Here is a 23761-nt window from a genome sequence, read left to right as displayed (position 1 = left end):
ACTCAGCACAGACACACTGCTTACCAGCTTGTGTGTGCTAGTGAGAACAAAATGAGTAAGTCGACATGGCACTCCCCTCAGGGTGCCATGCCAGCCTCTCACTGCCTATGCAGTATAGGTAAGACACCTCTCTAGCAGGCCTTACAGCCATAAGGCAGGGTGCACTATACCATGGGTGAGGGTACCAGTGCATGAGCACTGTGCCCCTACAGTGTCTAAGCAAAACCTTAAACATTGTAAGTGCAGGGTAGCCATAAGAGTATATGGTCTGGGAGTCTGTTTTACACGAACTCCACAGCACCATAATGGCTACACTGAAAACTGGGAAGTTTGGTATCAAACTTCTCAGCACAATAAATGCACACTGATGCCAGTGTACATTTTATTGTAAAGTACACCACAGAGGGCACCTTAGAGGTGCCCCCTGAAACTTAACCGACTATCTGTGTAGGCTGACTGGTTCCAGCAGCCTGCCACACTAGAGACATGTTGCTGGCCCCATGGGGAGAGTGCCTTTGTCACTCTGAGGCCAGTAACAAAGCCTGCACTGGGTGGAGATGCTAACACCTCCCCCAGGCAGGAGCTGTAACACCTGGCGGTGAGCCTCAAAGGCTCACCCCTTTGTCACAGCACAGCAGGACACTCCAGCTAGTGGAGTTGCCCGCCCCCTCCGGCCCCGGCCCCCACTTTTGGCGGCAAGGCCGGAGAAAATAATGAGAATAACAAGGAGGAGTCACTGGCCAGTCAGGACAGCCCCTAAGGTGTCCTGAGCTGAGGTGACTCTAACTTTTAGAAATCCTCCATCTTGCAGATGGAGGATTCCCCCAATAGGATTAGGGATGTGACCCCCTCCCCTTGGGAGGAGGCACAAAGAGGGTGTACCCACCCTCAGGGCTAGTAGCCATTGGCTACTAACCCCCCAGACCTAAACACGCCCTTAAATTTAGTATTTAAGGGCTTCCCTGAACCTAAAGATTTAGATTCCTGCAACAACAAGAAGGACTGCCTAGCTGAAAACCCCTGCAGAGGAAGACCAGAAGACAACAACTGCCTTGGCTCCAGAAACTCACCGGCCTGTCTCCTGCCTTCCAAAGAACTCTGCTCCAGCGACGCCTTCCAAAGGGACCAGCGACCTCTGAATCCTCTGAGGACTGCCCTGCTTCGACGACAAGAAACTCCCGAGGACAGCGGACCTGCTCCAAAAAGACTGCAACTTTATCCAAAGGAGCAGCTTTAAAGAACCCTGCAATCTCCCCGCAAGAAGCGTGAGACTTGCAACACTGCACCCGGCGACCCCGACTCGGCTGGTGGAGAACCAACACCTCAGGGAGGACCCCCGGACTACTCTACGACTGTGAGTACCAAAACCTGAGCCCCCACAGCGCCGCCTGCAGAGGGAATCCCGAGGCTTCCCCTGACCGCAACTCTCTGAAACCTAAGTCCCGACGCCTGGAAAAGACCCTGCACCCACAGCCCCCAGGACCTGAAGGACCGGACTTTCACTGCAGAAGTGACCCCCAGGAGTCCCTCTCCCTTGCCCAAGTGGAGGTTTCCCCGAGGAAGCCCCCCCCCTTGCCTGCCTGCAGTGCTGAAGAGATCCCTTGATCTCTCATTGACTTCCATTGCGAACCCGACGCTTGTTCTAACACTGCACCCGGCCGCCCCCGCGCCGCTGAGGGTGAAATTTCTGTGTGGGCTTGTGTCCCCCCCGGTGCCCTACAAAACCCCCCTGGTCTGCCCTCCGAAGACGCGGGTACTTACCTGCTGGCAGACTGGAACCGGGGCACCCCCTTCTCTCCATTGAAGCCTATGGGTTTTGGGCACCACTTTGAACTCTGCACCTGACCGGCCCTGAGCTGCTGGTGTGGTAACTTTGGGGTTGCTCTGAACCCCCAACGGTGGGCTACCTTGGACCAAGAACTGAACCCTGTAAGTGTCGTACTTACCTGGTAAAACTAACAAAAACTTACCTCCCCCAGGAACTGTGAAAATTGCACTAAGTGTCCACTTTTAAAATAGCTATTTGTGAATAACTTGAAAGTATACATGCAATTGAAATGATTCAAAGTTCCTAATGTACTTACCTGCAATACCTTTCAAACAAGATATTACATGTTAAATTTGAACCTGTGGTTCTTAAAATAAACTAAGAAAATATATTTTTCTATACAAAACCTATTGGCTGGATTTGTCTCTGAGTGTGTGTACCTCATTTATTGTCTGTGTATGTACAACAAATGCTTAACACTACTCCTTGGATAAGCCTACTGCTCGACCACACTACCACAAAATAGAGCATTAGTATTATCTCTTTTTACCACTATTTTACCTCTAAGGGGAACCCTTGGACTCTGTGCATGCTATTCCTTACTTTGAAATAGCACATACAGAGCCAACTTCCTACACACATGCTTCATGATATATTCACCTTTTTTTATTTTTATTTTTTATTTAAATAACTGAATAAATAAAGCACTGACATCCAGGAGGTAACGCAGCACTGTGGGATAGTGAAAACATCAGTTGGCTCATTTGTAGCTTGTTATGATTGTGCATGTGTCTGTCTTGCACATACAGGTGTTTGTTACTGCAGGAACTTTGTTTCAAAGTACAGGAACCACTCAATAACATTTCAGTACAGTGGCTAAGAGGATCAACACTAAGTAAATTGGCTCGGAAATGGGAATGCTTGATTGTCTCTGCACAACCTCTAATATTGGTTTTCGTGATGGATGGGGAGTAACTCACTGGGTATAATGGTCAGTCATTTGAGGTGGGGAAACTTTGCTTTGTGAAATAGATGGGTTTTAGGAAGTAACTGGAAAGGTTTGATAAACTAGTGGTGATCCAAATACAGAATTGCTAGCGCTTGCTACCTTGCTGTACATTATGCTTTGTAAGCTAGTTATGTTATGTCTTGAGCGAGCACCGGTCCCACTCCTGGCAATATCCTTTGGGAAGGGTGTGCCAGGACGTGGATCCCGTGCTTGCTATGCCACCAGGTTAAGGCTAGCCTGGCTGATGAAGGGTGATACCCCAAAACTGTACCCAGGACGCCTGTTTTTGGTCCAGGGAGGGCCTGGCTTGGCAGTTCAGGCTGGACTGTGCTCATGGGGAGCAGGGTCAAGACTGATTTGCATGTGACTGGGTCCAAACAGTGGTGGCATGGTGAACAAAAAAAAAACCCAGTGGATTAAACCCAGATCTGTGACGGGTTGAATGTGTGATTTTTATTTTTTATTAAAAATCCGCATTACATCCATCTGTTAATTTTTTTTTTCACCATTATACTAGTGTCATCACTGTTCTAAAGTGGGTTGCCATACTTTCCAGGATGCCCACTGTATATCAGACATAATCAGTAATATGGGAGAAACTGTCACCATTCTGTCAGGGATGGCTAAAAGTGGGCCAGACATGCTCCTAAGTGATGGCAGCCAGTGTTGCACAACTAGACCAAAAACACCTAAAATAGTCAAGGATGACCATTATCATGCTATTGGCGTTATGTCATGAACAGACAAGACAGTTGTATAGGAGATAAGCCCCTTATGGTGGAGGCCAGCATAGACATTTGGCTGGCCTTGAAACTAAGCATAGCTTCAGGGAAACCATACTGTTTATTACGGAGGGGCACATTTTCTCTACTCTCCTTGTCTCTTAGGCTGATCGTGCTCACAACTTAAAGATTTTCACTCTGCTTCCTGTAGTCCCACACTGGTTGCTGCTGCCGCTAGTCTTCGGTGAATTGTAGGAATGAAGACCAAGTTGTTTTACATGTTCAGTCTCCTTCTGTGTTAGATATAGAGTGGATACAGATGGGTATGTGGCAGAACTTGTAAGCCAATACAGCATGTTATCATGATTCCCTACAATTGACCAGACTGGATGTCATTCCTTAGGTTTTAAGATGAGCAGTGCTGCCTCCTTTACATACACACACTGAGACTGACTTGGCTTCAGCTGTGAGAGCAACTTTGAGGGTGCTCTTGAACTTCAAGTAGCTCCCAAGCTACCCATTGGAAACCCCTGATGAAATAGAACGTGTATAAGCTGCAAAGCTGTCTAATGTTCTTTTCAGCACTGGAGGCTGGCACTTTAATAAATGTCCTCAAGAAGGATCTGCACCATTTTGTGTGGTTGTTTTTTTTTTAAAGCTCAAACTAGTTCAGCACAAATATCTGCAGTAGATAGTGCATGTTTGTTTTGATAAGAGAACAAAGGGTGCCTGGATGTAGCTGGGTTTGGGTGAAAGATGTGTAGTTTTAGTAGCCTGTTTTTTTCCGTGGTGGTGGCTATTGCCCTAGGCTTCTTCTAAGTGCTTTATTTTGTGGTTCTGGGTTCTTTATTTAATACTCCGTACTTGGATTGTTCAGGCTTGGATTTAATTTGCATTTTAGGTAACCTCTAAAGGTGCTGGTTTAAACCCAAACGCAAAAGTATGGCAGGAAATTCCACAAGGAAGCTCTGATGTAACTCAAGCAGCTAATGGCACTTCTGAATCTTGGCAGGAATCTGGAACCTCAGCAAGGCCCCTGTCTGAAGGTATGTTTCTGTTTGTAATGCTGATCTTCGGCTTATTGTTTCTGTCCTCTCACTGACCTGCTCATCTTGCTCACTGTTATTTACTTCTCAAACTCTATAGAAAGATTGTTAATGTTAAAAAAAACCAAAAAACTGCATTTTGATTGGATAAAAGTTATTTGTCTGTCTGCTGTGCCAATCAAAGATCATGCCTGGCATCATGACAGTTCTCATGTTAACCTGAAAGACTACTTCCTCTTGGGTACGTTGAACAAAGTGATTTTGACTCATTCCGAAAGGTGATTAGAATGCATCTGTGCTACTTGGTGCTGGCGCCTTCCCTTGAGCCAAAATGGCTAACAAATGTTCCCTATACATAGGTTTCAAATCTGTGCCAGACTGAGTGTTGCCAAGTGACTCTTACCAACACCAGGGTGCCAACTTAGGTTTCTGGGGTTGATGGCCTTTATTCAAGTAGTTCTTCTCATGAGGGTGTAAGAAATGACAAACAGTGAAGTACAACAGCCATAATAGGACTTCAGACAAATCCCTATTCTCTGCTGAGATGGTTTTGGTGTACTCTGCAAGTGAGATGATATTTTGGTTAACTATTTACTGTGAAACAGGTGGAAAATGCACCATAAGCCATTAGACCCACACTCTCCACAGATCTAACAGACTTAAAACATTTCATGAGTTAATAGCCATTGTACTGCAGCTGAAAAAACGTCAAGTTCAATACAGTCCTGCTGCTGTGCTGTGTTTAACAGTGCAAGGGATGATTACACCCTCAACATTGTCTCCTAGAGAATAAAATGAAGAGGGGTGTATTGCAGACAATTAACTGCCTGTAATTTGCCCTCTGACTGGGAGTAGGGAAGAACACCCTGGCGTATTGTACCTTCAAGCCTTAGTGTTTTATTTGTTCTAACATGGGTCCAAAGGGTGGAAGACCATTATTTGTGCAAGCTTTTCAGGCTATCCACATGTGATACATTTACATGCAAATAAGGGAAATTTAGTGTAAATGGCTCCTGACAGAAAAGTAACCATTGCACAGTGTTGATAGATCCCTTTTTACCTCAACAACTTGTTCTCTGCAATATTGCTCAACTGTCTCATGGTCTTCTGGTGCTAGATCTCTAGCCAGCTGGGTGAGCAGGCATATTCTTTACCCCTTCTTCTGAAGTTCACCATGGCTTTTGTGAAATGGACTATCCATATTTGAATAAATCCAAACAACACTGCTGGCACTCCTATGTACTGCTAGGAGGTATTTTCTAAGAAACTGTACAAAGAAAGTGGTTTGAATTTTGTTACTAGCCTGCAAGGCAAGTTTTTATTTTCCCAGGCTGAATTGCAGGACTTTTATCACACCTTTTCCGGCTGGGATTTAGCTACCAATCCTTTCCTGGAAAAGTCTTCTTTCAGCCACTGTAGTTTGAAAACATATGTTAACATTTTTAGGCTTAGAAAAATGCAGTGCAATATCTTTGTGATAGATGTTATCTCTTGAAGTTAATCTACTTCTCTTTAGGATCTAAATCCTGAGCTTGTTCTTCGGATGCTTCCCACATTTTCCTCCCCTCCCCCCATGTGTTCTCAAAGAATTCCCTTTACATTGTTCTTAAAGTTTAACCTTGATTATGTGCCTGGCTGTGGGGGTCATTAAACAATTTGAAGGTGTCAAATTATGATGTCTTGCATTGGAAAAGCATACCCTGTTCATATAATTAATTCTCTGGTCATAATACATGTTGCACTTTCTAGTCTCAAGCTAATACTGCCATATGAGTAATCTCCTGTCTATTGAAATCTGTGTAGACTTTGAGTTTATGCTTCTTCGTAGACAAACGTATTCCACCAGTACAAAAGCTACATCATTGACTCCTCTAGTGCAGCAATGTGCTCCATTTTTAATGCTTTCTAGCAGCATTATACATAGGATGCTGCAACCTGTTAAGATTACACCCTTAGCTGCTGGGCATTTAACCCTGCAACCCTCTCAAAGTGCTGCACCCTTTCTGGCTGTTTAGGGTAGTTCACGCCTGGGGCTGCATAACTTTTGTTCCCCTGCAGGGGACCAAGAAAATAGGCAAAATATAGCAATATATTGTGTATTTTGAGAAATAATTAGGGAAAAAGTTCTAAAGTTCTCCAGATAAGTGAGGTTTTTTTTTTGTGTGCTTGCAACCTATTTCCACTTTGTGGTGGAAACCAGTATGAAACCCAGAGGTGATCCAGAAAAGTAATAATTACTGAAAAGTAGACAAAATTCTGAATTCAGCAAGGGGAAGATCCCTCAATGTTTTGCCAAGGAAAATAACCGTTAAAGGAAAGAAATATTGAAAATTAACATTTGTGACATTTTCATCTCTGACTCAGTCATGATGGCTTATTTACAAAAGCAATACACCGCCACATTTGCTAGACCCTTCTCGTTATGGGAATATATAGGGCTTGTAGGTGCTTCAAGAACCCAAGGTACCCAGAGCCAACAACTGAGCTCCATCATACAATGTTTTTTCATTGAGTACAAAGTATAGACCAATTCATAGAGTGAAAAATGGGTATCAAGGAAACTTATGTATTTCTGAAATGAGCACAAGCTATTGACTTTGGGAGCAGTGGTTATTTGTTCATCTTTGAATTTGTGGGTAGCCATACTAGCATGTGATCTAGAGGGTATTTTTCAAAATGTCTTCTTGATTCTACACTGCCTTGCATTTGAAGTGCAGCAAAATCCAATCGGTAGTAGCAAATGTTCTACAAATCTATGCCTCCTCCACGCCACCCTCCTATTCTCCCAATAAAAATGGTATTTCAATTGCATGGGGAGGCCTAGTGCCTGCAAAGGGAAATAGCCCAGAATGCTACATGGACGCATCACATTTTTCCACCGAAAACTGACCTTTTGTTGTTTTTTCCAATGTGGGTAGATCTAGATTGTGGACTTAAGCTCAGTCAGCTGGCACCTAGGGAAACCTAGCCAACCTGTAAATTTTTTTTTTTTACTGGACACTTAGAGGTCCTCCAGGGTGGGCCGAGTTGCATGGCTTCCACCGTTATTTTTTAAAATTATTTAAAAGAATTCTCCTGTACACTTTTCTACAGTCTCCCAGTAGAAATAGTACCTCACTTAGGTAGGTAGGGCTAGTGCCTATGTTAAACTATCACATCAAGATCAGTAGGAGTCCCCTGGCAAAGGCTCCTGTTGAAGTTGGTTTGAGCCGTTCCAGTAGCTGGCACAAGGCTCAGCCACACAAGTGCGGCAATGCAGAGTGATAAGAATTTTGTGTATTCTTGCAGATTCTGGACATTTCCATTACATAAATGGAATGAAATTGTGAGTTCAGTCAGAGCTTGAGGTTTGTAGTGCATGGTTTGTAGGAAAAAAGGTTGTGGAATCCACACAAGGCAAACCACCTGGACTCCCTTGATAGTCTAGTTTTCAAACATTTCTCGTTCTTAGGTTTGCATGGGTGGCGCCACAACATGGACCCAAATACCGCATCTACCCCTATTGCTCATCTCTCAACATTGATTGAACTCATTATTATAGAAGGGGCAAGCTCTGATAAGACGGTGGGGAAACTGCTGGGCAAAATGCCATCATGTATCTCCTTAAAACCATATGAGAGACTCTGCATGAGACAAATCCAGGAATGGCTGCAAGTCCAATGATTGCAGGCAATTGAGTTAAAAGGGTTTAGTGGTTGTCACACAAAGGATACATGAGGAGATAGCATGATTGAACAGATAAAATATAACACAAGGAATGAACTTTGAGAGTGCGGGACGCCATTACATGCGTGCGCTACATATAGATCAATACCTATATGTAGCTTCACAATGGTAACTCCGAATATGGCCATAAAAGGTGTCTAAGATCAGGGAATTGCCCCACCATGCCAAATCTGGTATTGGGTAGCAAATTCCATGCATCCTGGGGGCACCACCATGGATCCCCAGTACTGCCAAACCAGCTTTCTGAGAGTTGCACTGCAGTTACAGCTGCTACCACCTCACAGACAGGGTTCTTCCCTCCTGGGGTCTGAACAGCTCAGTCCCAGGAAAGCAGAACAAAGCATTTCTTTTGGGAAGATCAAATCATTTCCAGAACCTCCTGGAAATGATTTGAAGGACACATATGGTGCATTCCTTGCATAAGCCAGTCTACACCGGTCCATGGACACCCAGTCCCTGATCTGGTGCAAAACTGGACGAAGGAAAGGGGAGTGACCACTCCCCTGTCCATCACCACCCTAGGGTGGTGCCCAGAGTGCCTCCAGTGTGTACCAGACTTAAACCATCTTGTTTTCCAAGGTGTGGCCACTCAGAGGCCTCCAGAGTGTCCCCAGTGCCAGCAGGTGACATCAAAGACCCTTCCTGATAGTTGCAAACTTGTTATGTAGCCAATCCCCCCTCCCACGGGGCTATTTAGGGTGTCTCCTGTGGGTTCCTCTTCAGATTCTGCTTGCAAGTTTCTATCAGGAATCCTCTGCAACCACTGCTTCATCCTCTGACCTCTGATCAACCGCAGACTGCTCCATGAACCACTGTAACTGCAACAAAGTATCCAGAAGGGCTACTTTGACTCTGCAACTTCAGCTCCAGCCAGCAACTGCAACAGTTTCCACGGTGTGCACGCTCTAGGGACTCCCTGTCTTAACCCTGCACCAGAAGGATTGAAGAAATCTCCTGTGGAGTGACTGAGTCACTTCCCTGCCCCAGCAAGCACCTTCTAAGACGACAACCGGTTCTCTTGGACGCTTATCCTGGTGACGAGCGTGCTCCTTGGAACACAGGTAGTGGACCCCTTCAACACACTGTCCTAAGGTCCTGCTGTCCAAATTTGGAGGAAGTAAGAGCTTGCCTTCCCTGTTTGTAGCAGTACCCCTGTGCACTGCGCCATCTTCACCTCCTGAGGCCTCTGTGCACTATTTGCAAGACTCCTTCGTGCACAGCCTGGCCCAGGTCCCCAGCACTCTATCCTGCGATGCTCAACTCCCTGAGTTGTTCTCCGGCAGCGTGGGACCTTCTTTTGTAGTGCTGCAGCAACCGCAATTTGCACCAGTGTCCTGGGACCTCCGTGGGTGCTGCCTGATCTGTGGGTTCCCTCCAGTGTTGGGAACATCCTCTGCCTCCTCCGTCCGAGTTGAGGCCCCCAGGTATCTCCTGGGTCCGGGCAGCGCCATTTTGACGCAATCTGCGACATTGCTTGAACCAAGGCTTGCTAGACTAGTCCAGCGCTGCAACTCTCCTGCATCCAACATCTCCATATGGGGCATCCTTTGCATCACGCAGGAACCCACAACCATCTTCTTTGGTGCTCTTTGCAGACTTCTTCCAAATGGAGAATCTTTTGCACCATCTTCTAGGTTGGCAGGGGCCCCTGTCCTTCCTGGAATCTTCTGCGCCTTCTGGACTTTGTCTCCTCTCTTTAAAGGTCTTCTGGTCCAGGAATCCACCATTTGTTGCTTGGTTCTTGCAGTAACTCTAATCGCGACTTGCAGTGTGTCCTAAGGAAACCAGCAGCACTTAACTCCTACTTTCCTGGGCCCTGGGGGTAGGGTATTTTACTCACCTTTGTGGTTTTTCTACTCTCCCAGCGGTTCTCTACACACTACACTTGTCTAGGGGGGAATTTGTGAATCGCATTCCACTTTCTTAGTATATGGTTTGTGTTGCCCATAGAACTATTTTCTACTATTGCATTCTATAGCATTTCCTATTGTTTGCACTATCCTATGACTATTTACTTACCTTATTTTGGTGTCTAGTGTATATATTGTGTATAATACTTACCTTCAGAAGGAATATTGCCTCTAAGATATTTTTGGCCTTGTGTCACTAAAATAAAGCACCTTTATTTGTGGTAACACTGAGTATTATATTTTATTGTGTATGAGGACTGTGTAACTATAGTGGTATTGCAGGAGTTTTGCATGTCTCCTAGTTCAGCCTAAGCTGCTCTGCTACAGCTACCCCTATCCGCCTAAGCTGCTAGAACACTGCTATATTTCACTAATAAGGGATAACTGGACCTGGTATAAGGTGTAAGTACCCAAGGTACCCACTACAAACCAGGCCAGCCTCCTACACCAAGGTATCGATCTAACAAGTTTTTTCCCAAACCCCATATAATAGGGCTGAGGGAGCTTTGCATACATTGGACGCAAGAAATAATGAACTACATAGAAGAAGAAAAAACATACAGGAAAACAAAACTGCTCTTTATCTCCTTTGTGGAGAAAAACTTGGAAAGACCAGTAACGAAGGGTACAGGGAAGGGAAACCATACAATTAAGCCACAGAAATGTCGGTGATTTTTTTTTTAGCTCAAAACCAAGAGCGCACAACAAGGAAGAAGGGGGAAACCATTGCCTTTCTAGCAGACACACTGTAGGAAAGTGACTCTTTATGATTTGGTTACCCCCCCCCCCCCCCCAACGCACACTTTTTGCCTGGTATCTCATGATTTCGACAAGGTGCACTGGGTTCCTGCCAACCAGGTCTTCAGTGCCAGATCTGTACCTAAATTGTACAGTTGTTTCTCTCAATTGGCACCATCTAAGTCCCAAGTAAATGGTACCCCTGGTACTTAAGGCATGGGGTACTAAAGATGATCCCTAAGGGCTGCAGCACAAATTATGCCACTGTGAAGGACCCCTCACCAAGCACTTGCAAGCCGGCCATTGCAGACTGCGTGTCTTGGTGCAGGCAATAGCAAACACATAACATTTCACATCTCCCTTGCCAAGATGCCAAACACTGCATGTAATATATGTAAGTCACCTCTACAGCAGGCCTGACTGCCCTAAGATAGGATGCATTATATTACATGTGAGGACATATCTGCAAGAGCAAATATGCCCTGTCAATGAGTCTGCTTAGACGTATGAAGTGGACAGCGAAGCCATTTTAAAAGCATTTGCTGGCAGTGGTCAATACGAACTCCCCAGCTACATGATGGCTTTGCTGAAGATAGGGGTGTTTGGTATGAAACATCTCATATTGATAAGCCACACTGATCCCAGTGATGCATTTACCGATGCATGCAACCAGAGGGCACCTTAGAGGTGCTCCCTGAAAACCTACCAGTCTCTGGTGTGCCTGTTGACTAGTTTGAACCAGCCTGCCACCAACAGACATGAGTCTGACCCCCTAAGGTGAAAGCCTTTGCTCTCGGGCGATGTAATGCAAAGCCTACTCTGGGAACAGTGTTACACCCCCCCCCCCTCCTCCAACAGCACCAAACCTCATTGCCCTTGGTATGCTTGTAGGAAAGTACCCTCTTTTTGGCATGGTTACCCCCACTTTTGGCCTACTGCCAGTGTGGTTTGACTGTTCACTGGTATCCTGCTAAAAAGGACCCTAGTGACTGGGCTCTGTCCCTCTAAAGTTGGTTGTCTAGGACATTGCACACCCCACAATTGGCATACTGGTGTCCCCATCGAAGTCCCTAATATATGGTACTTGGGTGCCCAGGGCACTGGTGCACCAGGGGTTCCCCATGGGCTGCAGCATGTATTGTGCCACCCATGGGAGCCCATTCAAAATGTGTCTGCAGGCCTACCATTGCAACCTGCGTGAAAAGGTGCATGCACCCTTTCACTTCAAGCCCTGCACCAGATCACGGCAAATCACTCCGATGGTAGGCCCTCCTAGCCCAGAGGGCAGGGTGCGGGGACCTGTGTGTGAGGGCACATCTGCATGAGCAGAGGTGCTCCCAGCAACTCTAGCTCCATTCCACTGGATGTCCTAATTGCGGGGAACCCTCTAACTTACATGCCCTGCGTACCCTGATTACCATGTACTAGGGCCTTGTAGGCTGGCACCCCTTAGTGCACGTAGTTTACAAACCAGAAGCCTAAGTCTTACAGTGGCCAACAGTTAAGGGCAAATCAAAAATGCCTTTTCAATCGAAACACCTTATGAACCTTTACATGGCTATGATCGCCTCTCTGTAATATGTATTTGTGGAAGCACAACATTATGATCTTGGACCATACCAAGAATATCTATCTCTTCCTGTAGCTCTTCTGCAGTAGCGGAGGCAGAGTGATGGCGGAATAGGACTTTAAGCTGGCTCTGATTTACCCACTGTAGGACGTTGGCTCTGTATGCACTATTTCAAAGTAAGGAATAGTATGCACAGAGTCCAAGGGTTCCCCTTAGAGGTAAGATAGTGGCAAAAAGAGATAATACTAATGCTCGATTTTGTGGTAGTGTGGTCGAGCAGTAGGCTTACCCAAGGAGTAGTGTTAAGCATTTGTTGTACATACACATAGACAATAAATGAGGTACACACACTCAGAGACAAATCCAGCCAATAGGTTTTTGTATAGAAAAATATCTTTTCTTAGTTTATTTTAAGAACCACAGGTTCAAATTCTACATGTAATATCTCATTCGAAAGGTATTGCAGGTAAGTACTTTAGGAACTTCAAATCATCAAAATTGCATGTATACTTTTCAAGTTATTCACAAATAGCTGTTTTAAAAGTGGACACTTAGTGCAATTTTCACAGTTCCTAGGGGAGGTAAGTATTTGTTAGGTTAACCAGGTAAGTAAGACACTTACAGGGCTCAGTTCTTGGTCCAAGGTAGCCCACCGTTGGGGGTTCAGAGCAACCCCAAAGTCACCACACCAGCAGCTCAGGGCCGGTCAGGTGCAGAGTTCAAAGTGGTGCCCAAAACACATAGGCTAGAATGGAGAGAAGGGGGTGCCCCGGTTCCGGTCTGCTTGCAGGTAAGTACCCGCGTCTTCGGAGGGCAGACCAGGGGGGTTTTGTAGGGCACCGGGGGGGGACACAAGCCCACACAGAAATTTCACCCTCAGCAGCGCGGGGGCGGCCGGGTGCAGTGTAGAAACAGGCGTCGGGTTCGCAATGTTAGTCTATGAGAGATCTCGGGATCTCTTCAGCGCTGCAGGCAGGCAAGGGGGGGATTCCTCGGGGAAACCTCCACTTGGGCAAGGGAGAGGGACTCCTGGGGGTCACTTCTCCAGTGAAAGTCCGGTCCTTCAGGTCCTGGGGTCTGCGGGTGCAGGGTCTCTCCCAGGCGTCGGGATTTTGGATTCAAAGAGTCGCGGTCAGGGGAAGCCTCGGGATTCCCTCTGCAGGCGGCGCTGTGGGAACTCAGGGGGGACAGGTTTTGGTACTCACAGTATCAGAGTAGTCCTGGGGTCCCTCCTGAGGTGTTGGATCGCCACCAGCCGAGTCGGGGTCGCCGGGTGCAGTGTTGCAAGTCTCACGCTTCTTGCGGGGAACTTGCAGGGTTCTTTAAAGCTGCTGGAAACAAAGTTGCAGCTTTTCTTGGAGCAGGTCCGCTGTCCTCGGGAGTTTCTTGTCTTTTCGAAGCAGGGGCAGTCCTCAGAGGATGTCGAGGTCGCTGGTCCCTTTGGAAGGCGTCGCTGGAGCAGGATCTTTGGAAGGCAGGAGACAGGCCGGTGAGTTTCTGGAGCCAAGGCAGTTGTCGTCTTCTGGTCTTCCTCTGCAGGGGTTTTCAGCTAGGCAGTCCTTCTTCTTGTAGTTGCAGGAATCTAATTTTCTAGGGTTCAGGGTAGCCCTTAAATACTAAATTTAAGGGCGTGTTTAGGTCTGGGGGGTTTAGTAGCCAATGGCTAGTAGCCCTGAGGGTGGGTACACCCTCTTTGTGCCTCCTCCCAAGGGGAGGGGGTCACAATCCTAACCCTATTGGGGGAATCCTCCATCTGCAAGATGGAGGATTTCTAAAAGTTAGTCACTTCAGCTCAGGACACCTTAGGGGCTGTCCTGACTGGCCAGTGACTCCTCCTTGTTTTTCTCATTATTTTCTCCGGCCTTGCCGCCAAAAGTGGGGCCTGGCCGGAGGGGGCGGGCAACTCCACTAGCTGGAGTGTCCGGCTGGGTTGGCACAAAGGAGGTGAGCCTTTGAGGCTCACCGCCAGGTGTGACAATTCCTGCCTGGGGGAGGTGTTAGCATCTCCACCCAGTGCAGGCTTTGTTACTGGCCTCAGAGTGACAAAGGCACTCTCCCCATGGGGCCAGCAACATGTCTCGGTTTGTGGCAGGCTGCTAAAACTAGTCAGCCTACACAGATAGTCGGTTAAGTTTCAGGGGGCACCTCTAAGGTGCCCTCTGGGGTGTATTTTACAATAAAATGTACACTGGCATCAGTGTGCATTTATTGTGCTGAGAAGTTTGATACCAAACTTCCCAGTTTTCAGTGTAGCCATTATGGTGCTGTGGAGTTCGTGTTTGACAAACTCCCAGACCATATACTCTTATGGCTACCCTGCACTTACAATGTCTAAGGTTTTGTTTAGACACTGTAGGGGTACCATGCTCATGCACTGGTACCCTCACCTATGGTATAGTGCACCCTGCCTTAGGGCTGTAAGGCCTGCTAGAGGGGTGTCTTACCTATACTGCATAGGCAGTGAGAGGCTGGCATGGCACCCTGAGGGGAGTGCCATGTCGACTTACTCGTTTTGTCCTCACTAGCACACACAAGCTGGCAAGCAGGGTGTCTGTGCTGAGTGAGAGGTCTCCAGGGTGGCATAAGACATGCTGCAGCCCTTAGAGACCTTCCTTGGCATCAGGGCCCTTGGTACTAGAAGTACCAGTTACAAGGGACTTATCTGGATGCCAGGGTCTGCCAATTGTGGATACAAAAGTACAGGTTAGGGAAAGAACACTGGTGCTGGGGCCTGGTTAGCAGGCCTCAGCACACTTTCAATTGTAAACATAGCATCAGCAAAGGCAAAAAGTCAGGGGGCAACCATGCCAAGGAGGCATTTCCTTACACCCACCACAAGACTGTCAGCTGGAGTCCTCGCCTACCGTTCTCTCTGAAAGCATGGGGCAATTTCAGTCATAAACAGGACACGAGTTTCAAAGCATATAAAGTAGTGAACACAACTGCACATCACAACTGCACATCACATTACATCATATCATCCCCCTAACAATGTCTGTTGTAATTGCTGAGCCAACAATTTCAAAGTAATGAGGTTTCATGGAACTACAGATGTTTGTTACATTCCTTTTCGGAGTTTGCAGCGAATGTGAACTGAGGTGGTTAATGTCCTTTAAGTAAAATTTCAGGTACTGACTTGTTTTTGATCATCATGTTTACCTATAATTGTGGCGTTTTTTAATAGTTAAATCATTGGCTGTGATCATCAAACAAGTTAACCATTGGTTTTCTTACTTTTGGTGTTAATAAAAATGTAACTTGAATACGGTAGTGTGAGTAATTGGAGCAATAGATGGACAGTATGTCTACTAAAGTTGGCTAAAGTCTAAGGATGATAGCGTATTGTCAGTGCCTTGTGTGCTAAATGACTGCTAGTATGTCCTAGGTAGGTTAGGCAGAGAAAAACAATAGACTGATCCACTAAGCTTTTTTTTTTTTTTTGTGACGCCAAGGGTCACTCTACTAAACTCAAAGAACTTCTGTGGAAGCGATCTCCCACTTTCCCTCAATGTTAATCCTTGTCATCAAAAGGGACAACAAGCACCAGTGACCGACCCTGGGGTGGCGGGGAGGAGTTTGGGTAAGAACGATTGTTCACCTGTACTTGGAGCTTACACGGAAAGAATAGGTGTGAGGTGCACTCCTACTCCTTCAGCCTGGAGAAGTACTCAAAAGAACACAATCACTTTAGGCAATCATACGTGAATGACTTACAATTGGCATGAGCTCTTCCCTTCAGGAATTTGTACTTTACTTTCACCGTCCTTATGCTCATTTGTGGAAAGGAGCATAGGGTAGTATCTGACTTAGGGAAATAATTGCTATATTTCCAAAAAGGTTGTTAGTGTGTTTTGGGTGCTATTCCTTGAAAAATATCAAATCAGAATTACAAAAAGAAAACTGACTCCACTTTGAGGGTCCTTTTTATGTCTGGCTTGACAGCACAGCTATCACCAGACAATTGTGATTATCTCTAGAGAGGGACTTGGGCTATCCCCACATGTTGAGCCAGGAGTAGATGTTTTTAGTGGGCAGAAGTTGTGTGCTTCCACAAAAAAGTCCTTGCCCTCTAATAGCTGTGATTTTGTTTAGCTACCTAAGCTTTAACTTGCAGGGGCACACACTTGACATTGTTATGCCATTAGAGTTTTAGATAACCAGATGTTTTGTTTTTCTCTGACAGCAGCACAGATGAGAAGGACATCCTTTAATCCACATGGAGTTTAGGTCTGGGTTGACGCGCAACTGTCACCTGGCCTTTTAACCCACACCACTATTAGTTTATAGTACGTTGCTTCCGCACAAATGCATCTGTCCCATATAGTGTTTGCTTCTAATGCTTCACATTAGAACACCTTTCAAAGCCTGACTTAGTGACATAGCTAATGCTTGTTGTCTTATGGTTCTTCTAAAACATCCTCATTTCAAGTCAAACTGTAAGGTCTTCATGAAGTAACGATAAACCAGAGGTGCCTGTCCTGCGCAGTGACCTAAGCTGTATGTAATGGACTGAAGAAGCTGGAGTTTTGAACTGAGTGAATAATGGTCTGAATCAAGGTGAGAGAGGTGCCGTGGCACCAGCTGAATGACCAGGTTTCATGGTTTGTTGTAGAAAGCAGTAGCCTTGAGGGGACTGGATTCTAACCCAACTTCTTGCCGACAGTGTTTGGGTGTCTTGTTATAGGCATGGGCACTGAACCCACGAGCAGCACTGGTGGGTAAATGGCTCTTTTCAGATGGATTGACCAAGCCAAGCGGGAGGCCGCATCTTGTACAGGGTGTTTTTAGGCAGTTGTGCATATAGAGTGCTGCATGCCAATCAGCAGATGACAGTCTCTGCAAGCAAAATGGAGCAGGAAACAGGAGTCCTCAACCAGCAGTCGTTGTACTAACAAAAACCAGACACTTCGAAAGGAAATGAGGATAGTAGGAAATGGAGAACTTAAATAGCTCAGGAATTTAATTGATTGCTTAGCATGGAATGTTTTTTTTTTTTTTTTTTAAATACCAGGCACTTGGACTATTTCTTTACAGTGCACACAAACTAAAGTGAATAGCATGTCTTTAATTTAACCATTCCATGGAGAATGCACAGCAGAATTTATAGCAAAGTGCATGGGACCTACGCTACCTAATTAGAAAATAGTGATGGCCACAGGGAACACTGAGTACAGGCAGACCATGGTATGACAAGGTAGGTAAGCCAGAGTATTAAAGAAAAAAAAAACGAAAAAAAGAAAAGACTATCCTTCTCTTGAAACAACCTGATTCTAGCTGTTCTAGTGTGGATCAGTACTGATCTTAGTTTTCACCAAATCCTACCTTGGCTCCCTGGAGGGAATTGCCATGTTGTCCGACCTTGGTAGTTTGTAAGCCTCAACATATTACTTCAAATTTGAAACATACTGTCTCCCACAAAGCTTGTTTATCCTGTCCTTAACAAAAGTTTTATGCCATAGCAATTTAAAACTCATGTTTTTTTTTTTTTTAAGGTAATCTAGCAGTTTCGGACAGTAGCTCCAAGCAGTATGAAGTAATGTATTCTTCAAACACTGAAGTGGCACGCAATGGAACCGATGCAGAGGTAGCATCGGCTAACGGAATGGATCTGGCACCTGGGGAGATTTCATTTCCCTTGTATGAGTTTTCTGGTAAGTTTTGCTTTGATTTTAATGACTGGTCTCCATTGGTTAACAGCTCTAATAAAAGGAAATACTGTATGGCCTGTCTGGAGACGAATATGCTCTGATCTGTTTCATAGGTGAATGTCAACCACAGTCAATAGACCACAACAAACCGGTTTATTGGTTTCTTGTTAGGTCTAGGTCACATGTCTTTTCTATATTGACTGTAAATTTGAAGATGCAACTGTCTCCCCAAACCCCCCCCCCCCCCTCCCACCGGTTTCTTGTGTCTAGTGATTCACGTGTTTTCTTATCTGACTAGGTGCTCTGATTGCCTTGGTGTTATCAGAGGTAGTCCAGATAATGGCAAGGTTCAGTTTATTTATTATTGAAGCATATTGGTAAATTTGGCAAAGATATTGTGGAAATGGCAGGGTTTATACAGTTGAGGAAAAAACTGCAATGAATCCACAAAGTGAAAATGTTTCACTTTTACGACTCCCCAACCAGAAACTGCAAGGTGGCTGGTAGCGAAGACCTATTGTCGTATTAGCAAGAATTAGGTGGATTTTAAGCTCCGTATTGCATACCATTGTGTCACTAAGTTACTTGCTTTTTATTTATTATTCCTCTGCTTCCTGTGTTTGTCTCTTTGTTCATCCCTTCCCTGAAACATAGCCTTTTTGTCTTCCCTTAGATTGGCCAACTTGTAGCCATTCTTTGGCCACTTAGGGAACTGCATTTTTCTTGGGTTAAGTATGGCATGAGAGTGCAGGTTTTCCAACTCTGCTTGCATGCAACTGCACCACTAATCTCCCTTGATCCTGTTCTATTTTTTGCTTTCCCTCTTAACCCCCACCAATGTTACTTTCTCCCTTACACACTGCCTTGTGTGCTGCTTATCCCCTACTCCACTTCAAATTGGGCTTTTTTTTTTTATTCCTCCCTCCTGCTCGACTCACACTTTTTAGTCCTTTTTTAAATATTTTTTTTGGGTGGGTACCTAATGACAACAAAATGGTGCTTTCCCCTTGGTAAAACAACAAAAAAGCTTTTACGCTCTACTCGGGTTTTTTTTTATTTAAATTTCCCAATTCTTCTTGGATCCATAAATAAAAATAAAAAAAATGGCAACCTTGTCACTTTATTATCCCCCTACCCCCCCACCCTCAATTTTACCTTTTGGCCAGTGCTATACAGCTTCTGTGTTGACAAATGAATTTAGTAACTAGTGATTATTTTGCCAGCACTGTTGAATTGCTGTCAGTGTAAAATTTCCTAGGTACATGAAGGAAAGTTTCAGTTTAATTAAGGTCACGGAGGTGAGAAATATGCTGTACTATACTTTATGCTGTTTCAATAATTTAGCTCAGCAGCCAAAGATAACAGTACATACAGAACTATAAAAGTGAGTGACGTTAACTCCCAGGAGTCCATGCAGGAACTCGAAGTCCACCAATCTGGCTCTTTTCTCAGTTAAGAACATCACCAAGGAACAGCACTGCTAAAAAAAAATTGTGTGCGAAAAACCCAGCTACGAAAAGTCCATTACTGATAATACGCATAATATCTGAAATGTCTATCATTATGTATTAACATTGAGCTTGTAAAGCAAATCACAATTGAAAAACGTTTGGCATTAGTCAAAAAAAGGCATACCTGTTCCAGAACTGAATATCACTGAAATATTACTAAAGGGTGGGATGGGTGACTTTGTACCTCCTGGGGTGGGATAATCCACACATCCATGTCTTTTAATAGTCATTCTTTCATAATAGCTAGGAGCCTTTACATTCTATGTGGGGACTGGAAGCTCTGATTATGCTCGTCTAAAGCCTACTCGCCATTAGTGAAACCGTTCCTATCACTGGGACAAGTGATGTATAGCAAGTTGTTCTCTAAATAAAGATGAGAGGTATTGATGTCTTTCTCTGCCATTACCCAACAATCCCACAGTCATTTTGGGCAGAGAGACTGGCTTAACAGTCTTTTCAGAGATCAGTAATAGTTTAGAACCCGCGGGTCTTGCCTTCTGTGCTACTCTGACTACCCGGGAGAGCCAACCGCACAAACCTTGGTGTTTATCGGGAATTACCTATAATGGATAGTTCTTGTACTGATCTTGTTCTGATAAAGGTTATCTCATGTGGTGTAGAAATTCTGGAAGACACTTCCTGTGCTTCAGATTAAACGTGTTTACTTGAAACCAAACACACAAGCATTTATAACTTAACTGAAAGTTCCTTTCTGGTTAGGAAAACTTGATTGTGCCATATGTCAAAAAGGTGTATGGCTAAGTTAATATCCCATAACTGTGAATATCTACACTCTGGAGCTTTAGAAAGTTGTTAACACTGCTTAACAACTTAAAAACCAATGGTTGTTCTCCTCCGGGTAACCCATGCCAGGGTTTGTGGCCCTCTGAAATGGTATACTTGACCATATTAATCGTATAGTATGGCAGAACTCTGAGGCAATTCAGACAGAGCTTTCAAAATATGCACAATATCTGATAGAGACTTCTAGTTGCGGATGCCTTACCTTAGAATTTTCCCCCAGGCGTCAGGCTGGATCTGGAGATTTTTTCTTAGAGCAATACCCTTGCGCGTCGGTTGGTGGCGTCGGTCGACTCTGCAGGCATCGTGTTCGTCGTGCAGTACATCGACGCCGCCCTCGTGCTGTGACGTCAGTTCTTTTCTTTCGGTGCCACGTGCTGATCTGAGAGAGAGCTACCATCAGCTATTTTTTTTGGGCCGAATTCTACCGTTTTGTTGACTTTTTTTTGGTGCGAACTTGGTGCGTCGGATGTCCCCGAAGACCGGGTTCAAGCCCTGCGAGGACTGTCACCGCATGATGTCGGTGACTGACCCCCATCGTGTCTGTTTGTGGTGCCTCGAGAGCGACCTCGACCCGAAGTCGTGCTCTGAGTGCAGGGCGATGCATTCGAAGGCTTTGAGGGAGCGGTCCCTAAAGCTGATGGCGGCCCGGCACTCAACTCTGCTTAAGTCCCGATCTCGCTCGAGAGGAGGGTCTTGAGATCAGTCGCGGAGCCACCACCACTCGTCATCGAAATCGTTGGGTCACGGTAAGAAAAAGAAGTTGTCGAAGAAGTCCATTCGCTCTCCGACTTCACCCCGTCGCTCGGCCGACGCGACGTGGGACGAGCGTCAACGAAGTAGGCCTCTGTCCTCTAAGCCTACGCCTGGGTCGGCTCCGTGCTTCCCCGAGTTTCCCGGAGCGCCCCCGCCCAACTCAGAGTTTTACGAGGCCATGCGCCTCATCTTTGGGCGTGTCGACCCAGATACGGCGCATTCGGGCCCAAGGGGCTTGGCTAAGGAAGGGGCCTTCGGGTTCCGCACTGGCGGCTTCGACCCGTTTCACCCGAGGTCTGATTCTGACCCATTTTCCTATGGGTACGAATATGGGGAGGAATTGAAGGGGTCCCTGGACCCTTATGAATACCAGGAAGACCCTACTATGGACCGGGCACAGGACTTGGGCGAAGCCAGTGGTCTTGATACCTCTCCTGACTCTGGCATGCTGTCTCCTCCTACCGTGGCTACGGTGGAAGGAGCTACCTATGGTATGGTATGGTGGTTAGTAGGGCGGCTGAGGTCCTTGGCCTTGAGCTACCCTCTGTAGAAGTCAGGTCTAACCTCCTGACGGAGTTGCTTCAGCCTGGGGCTTCTACTTCTGAACCCCTTCTTCCATTTAATGAAGCCCTCACTGACGCCCTTTTGGGTACGCGGTCCAAACCCAACACGGGCTCCTGTGAACAGGACGATCGCTCGTCGCCATTGGCCTGCGCTGAACGACCCGAAGTTCCTGTCCCAACATCCTACGCCTGAGTCTTGTTATCCAGGTGTCCCCTTCTTCTGGCGTGTTCCCTTCCCCACCCCCGGATAGGGAATCCAAAAGGCTGGAACAGTTTGGTAAGAAGTTGTTTTCTTCCTCCAGCCTTGCGCTGCGGTCCGTGAACACTGCATGCCTTTTGGGCCGTTATTCCCACTCCATGTGGGATACGATTGCGCAAGTCCTGCCGCAGATACCGGAGGAGGACCGTGCTATCGTCTCCCAAGCAGTCAAAGACTGGAGAGACGTGGTAAAGTTCACCATCCGTTGTGGGCTGGATACAACCGACTCTCTAGGCAGATCAGTTGTTACGACAGTGGCCTTGAGGCGCCATGCCTGGTTTCATACTTCTGGTTTTTCTGGGGATGTCCAACAGTCACTCATGGACATGCCCTTTGATGGCACCCATCTCTTCGGAGACCAAGCAGACTCTGCCTTAGAGAGGTTCAAGGAGTCCATGGCTACGGCTCGGTCCCCTTGGCCTTTCTGCCGCCACATGCCCCCAACAGTCCGCTTTTCATCCCTTTCATGGCCACGGAAGGGGCGCCCTGTTTCGTCCTCAACCCAGCCACCGGGCCATGCTCGCTGGACAGCCTATGCGTGGCCGGGGGTGCGGAATCCCACGAGGTCGTGGGACAGGGAACCAGAGGTCTGTCCAGTCCACCCCTGCCCCCGCAGCAGCCTCCAGACCTTCCTAGTCCGTCCCCTCACTTCCGCCCAGTGGGAGGCAGAATCCGCCGTCATCTGCCCCACCGGGAACATATCACCACGGACGTGTGGGTTTTGTAAATAATTCGGAAGGGCTACTCCCTCCCTTTCGAATCCGCACCACCACACATGCCACCATCCTTCCATCCCCTTTCGGAGGATCATTTGGTGCTTCTCCGCCAGGAAGTCACGTCTGTCTTGGCCAAGGGAGCTATAGAAAGGGTCCCTGTGCCAGAAGTAGGTCGTGGTTGTTATTCCCACTACTGTCTGATACCAAAGAAAGACAAAGGCTTGCGCCCTATCCTAGATCTTCGGGACCTGAACTACTTCCTCAAGGAGAAGTTCAAAATGCTCACCCTGGCTCAGGTTCTGTCTGCCTTAGACCCGGAAGACTGGTTGGTAGCGTTGGACTTGCAGGGCGCTTATTTCCACATTCCCATCCTGCCTGCCCGCAGAAGTTACCTACGATTCGTGGTAAGTCACGAGCACTTTCAGTTTACCGTGCTCCCTTTCGGCCTTACCAGTGCCCCTCTGGTGTTCACGAAAGTGATGGCGGTGGTTGCAGCTCATCTGTGCAGGTTAGGGGGGGGGGTCTCAGTCTTCCCCTACCTCGACGACTGGCTGTTGAAGGCACCTTCGCCCCAGACAGTGGTCTCACCCCTCCAGACTACGGCGAATCTCCTGCACCAGCTGGGGTTCACTATCAACGTGCTGAAGTCACACCTGACTCCCTCTCAGACGCTCCCTTTCATCAGAGCAGTTCTGGACAGTGCGGTTTCGGGCTTATCCTCCCCAAAAGCGAGTCCAAGACATTCAAGCTCTGATTCCAATCTTTCAGCCTTGGTCTTGGGTTTCAGTGAGACAGACTCTAAGGCTGCTGGGCCTCTTGGCCTCCTGCCTCCTGCTAGTAACACATGCCAGGTGGCATATGCGGGCTCTGCAGTGGGACTTGAAGTTCCAATGGGCGCAGCATCCGGGGAATCTCTCCGACATGGTCCAGATCTCGGAGGGGACTGCGAAAGACCTGCAGGGCTGGCATTTGAATCCCAATTGGGTCAATGGCAGATACCGCTCCCTTCCCCCAACCA

The 23761-nt window shown here is 46.6% G+C and overlaps 1 protein-coding gene across 2 annotated transcripts in view; it reads left to right on the top strand.

Moving 5' to 3' along the window:
- LARP4 (La ribonucleoprotein 4) overlaps positions 1 to 23761 on the top strand; it is a 339680-nt gene that overhangs the window by 21970 nt on the left and 293949 nt on the right. Inside the window, exons 2-3 of one of the 2 annotated variants that reach the window (XM_069230867.1) lie at positions 4401 to 4545; positions 17982 to 18140. In XM_069230867.1, coding sequence (XP_069086968.1) covers positions 4401 to 4545; positions 17982 to 18140 — 304 coding nt within the window. The remainder of the gene's footprint in view (positions 1 to 4400; positions 4546 to 17981; positions 18141 to 23761) is intronic. The other variant, XM_069230868.1, reaches the window with a different exon arrangement.

Source organism: Pleurodeles waltl, chromosome 4_2 (assembly GCF_031143425.1).
Source record: "Pleurodeles waltl isolate 20211129_DDA chromosome 4_2, aPleWal1.hap1.20221129, whole genome shotgun sequence".
Lineage (NCBI taxonomy): Eukaryota > Metazoa > Chordata > Amphibia > Caudata > Salamandridae > Pleurodeles > Pleurodeles waltl.
This window is presented reverse-complemented; position numbering and strand designations above follow the sequence as displayed.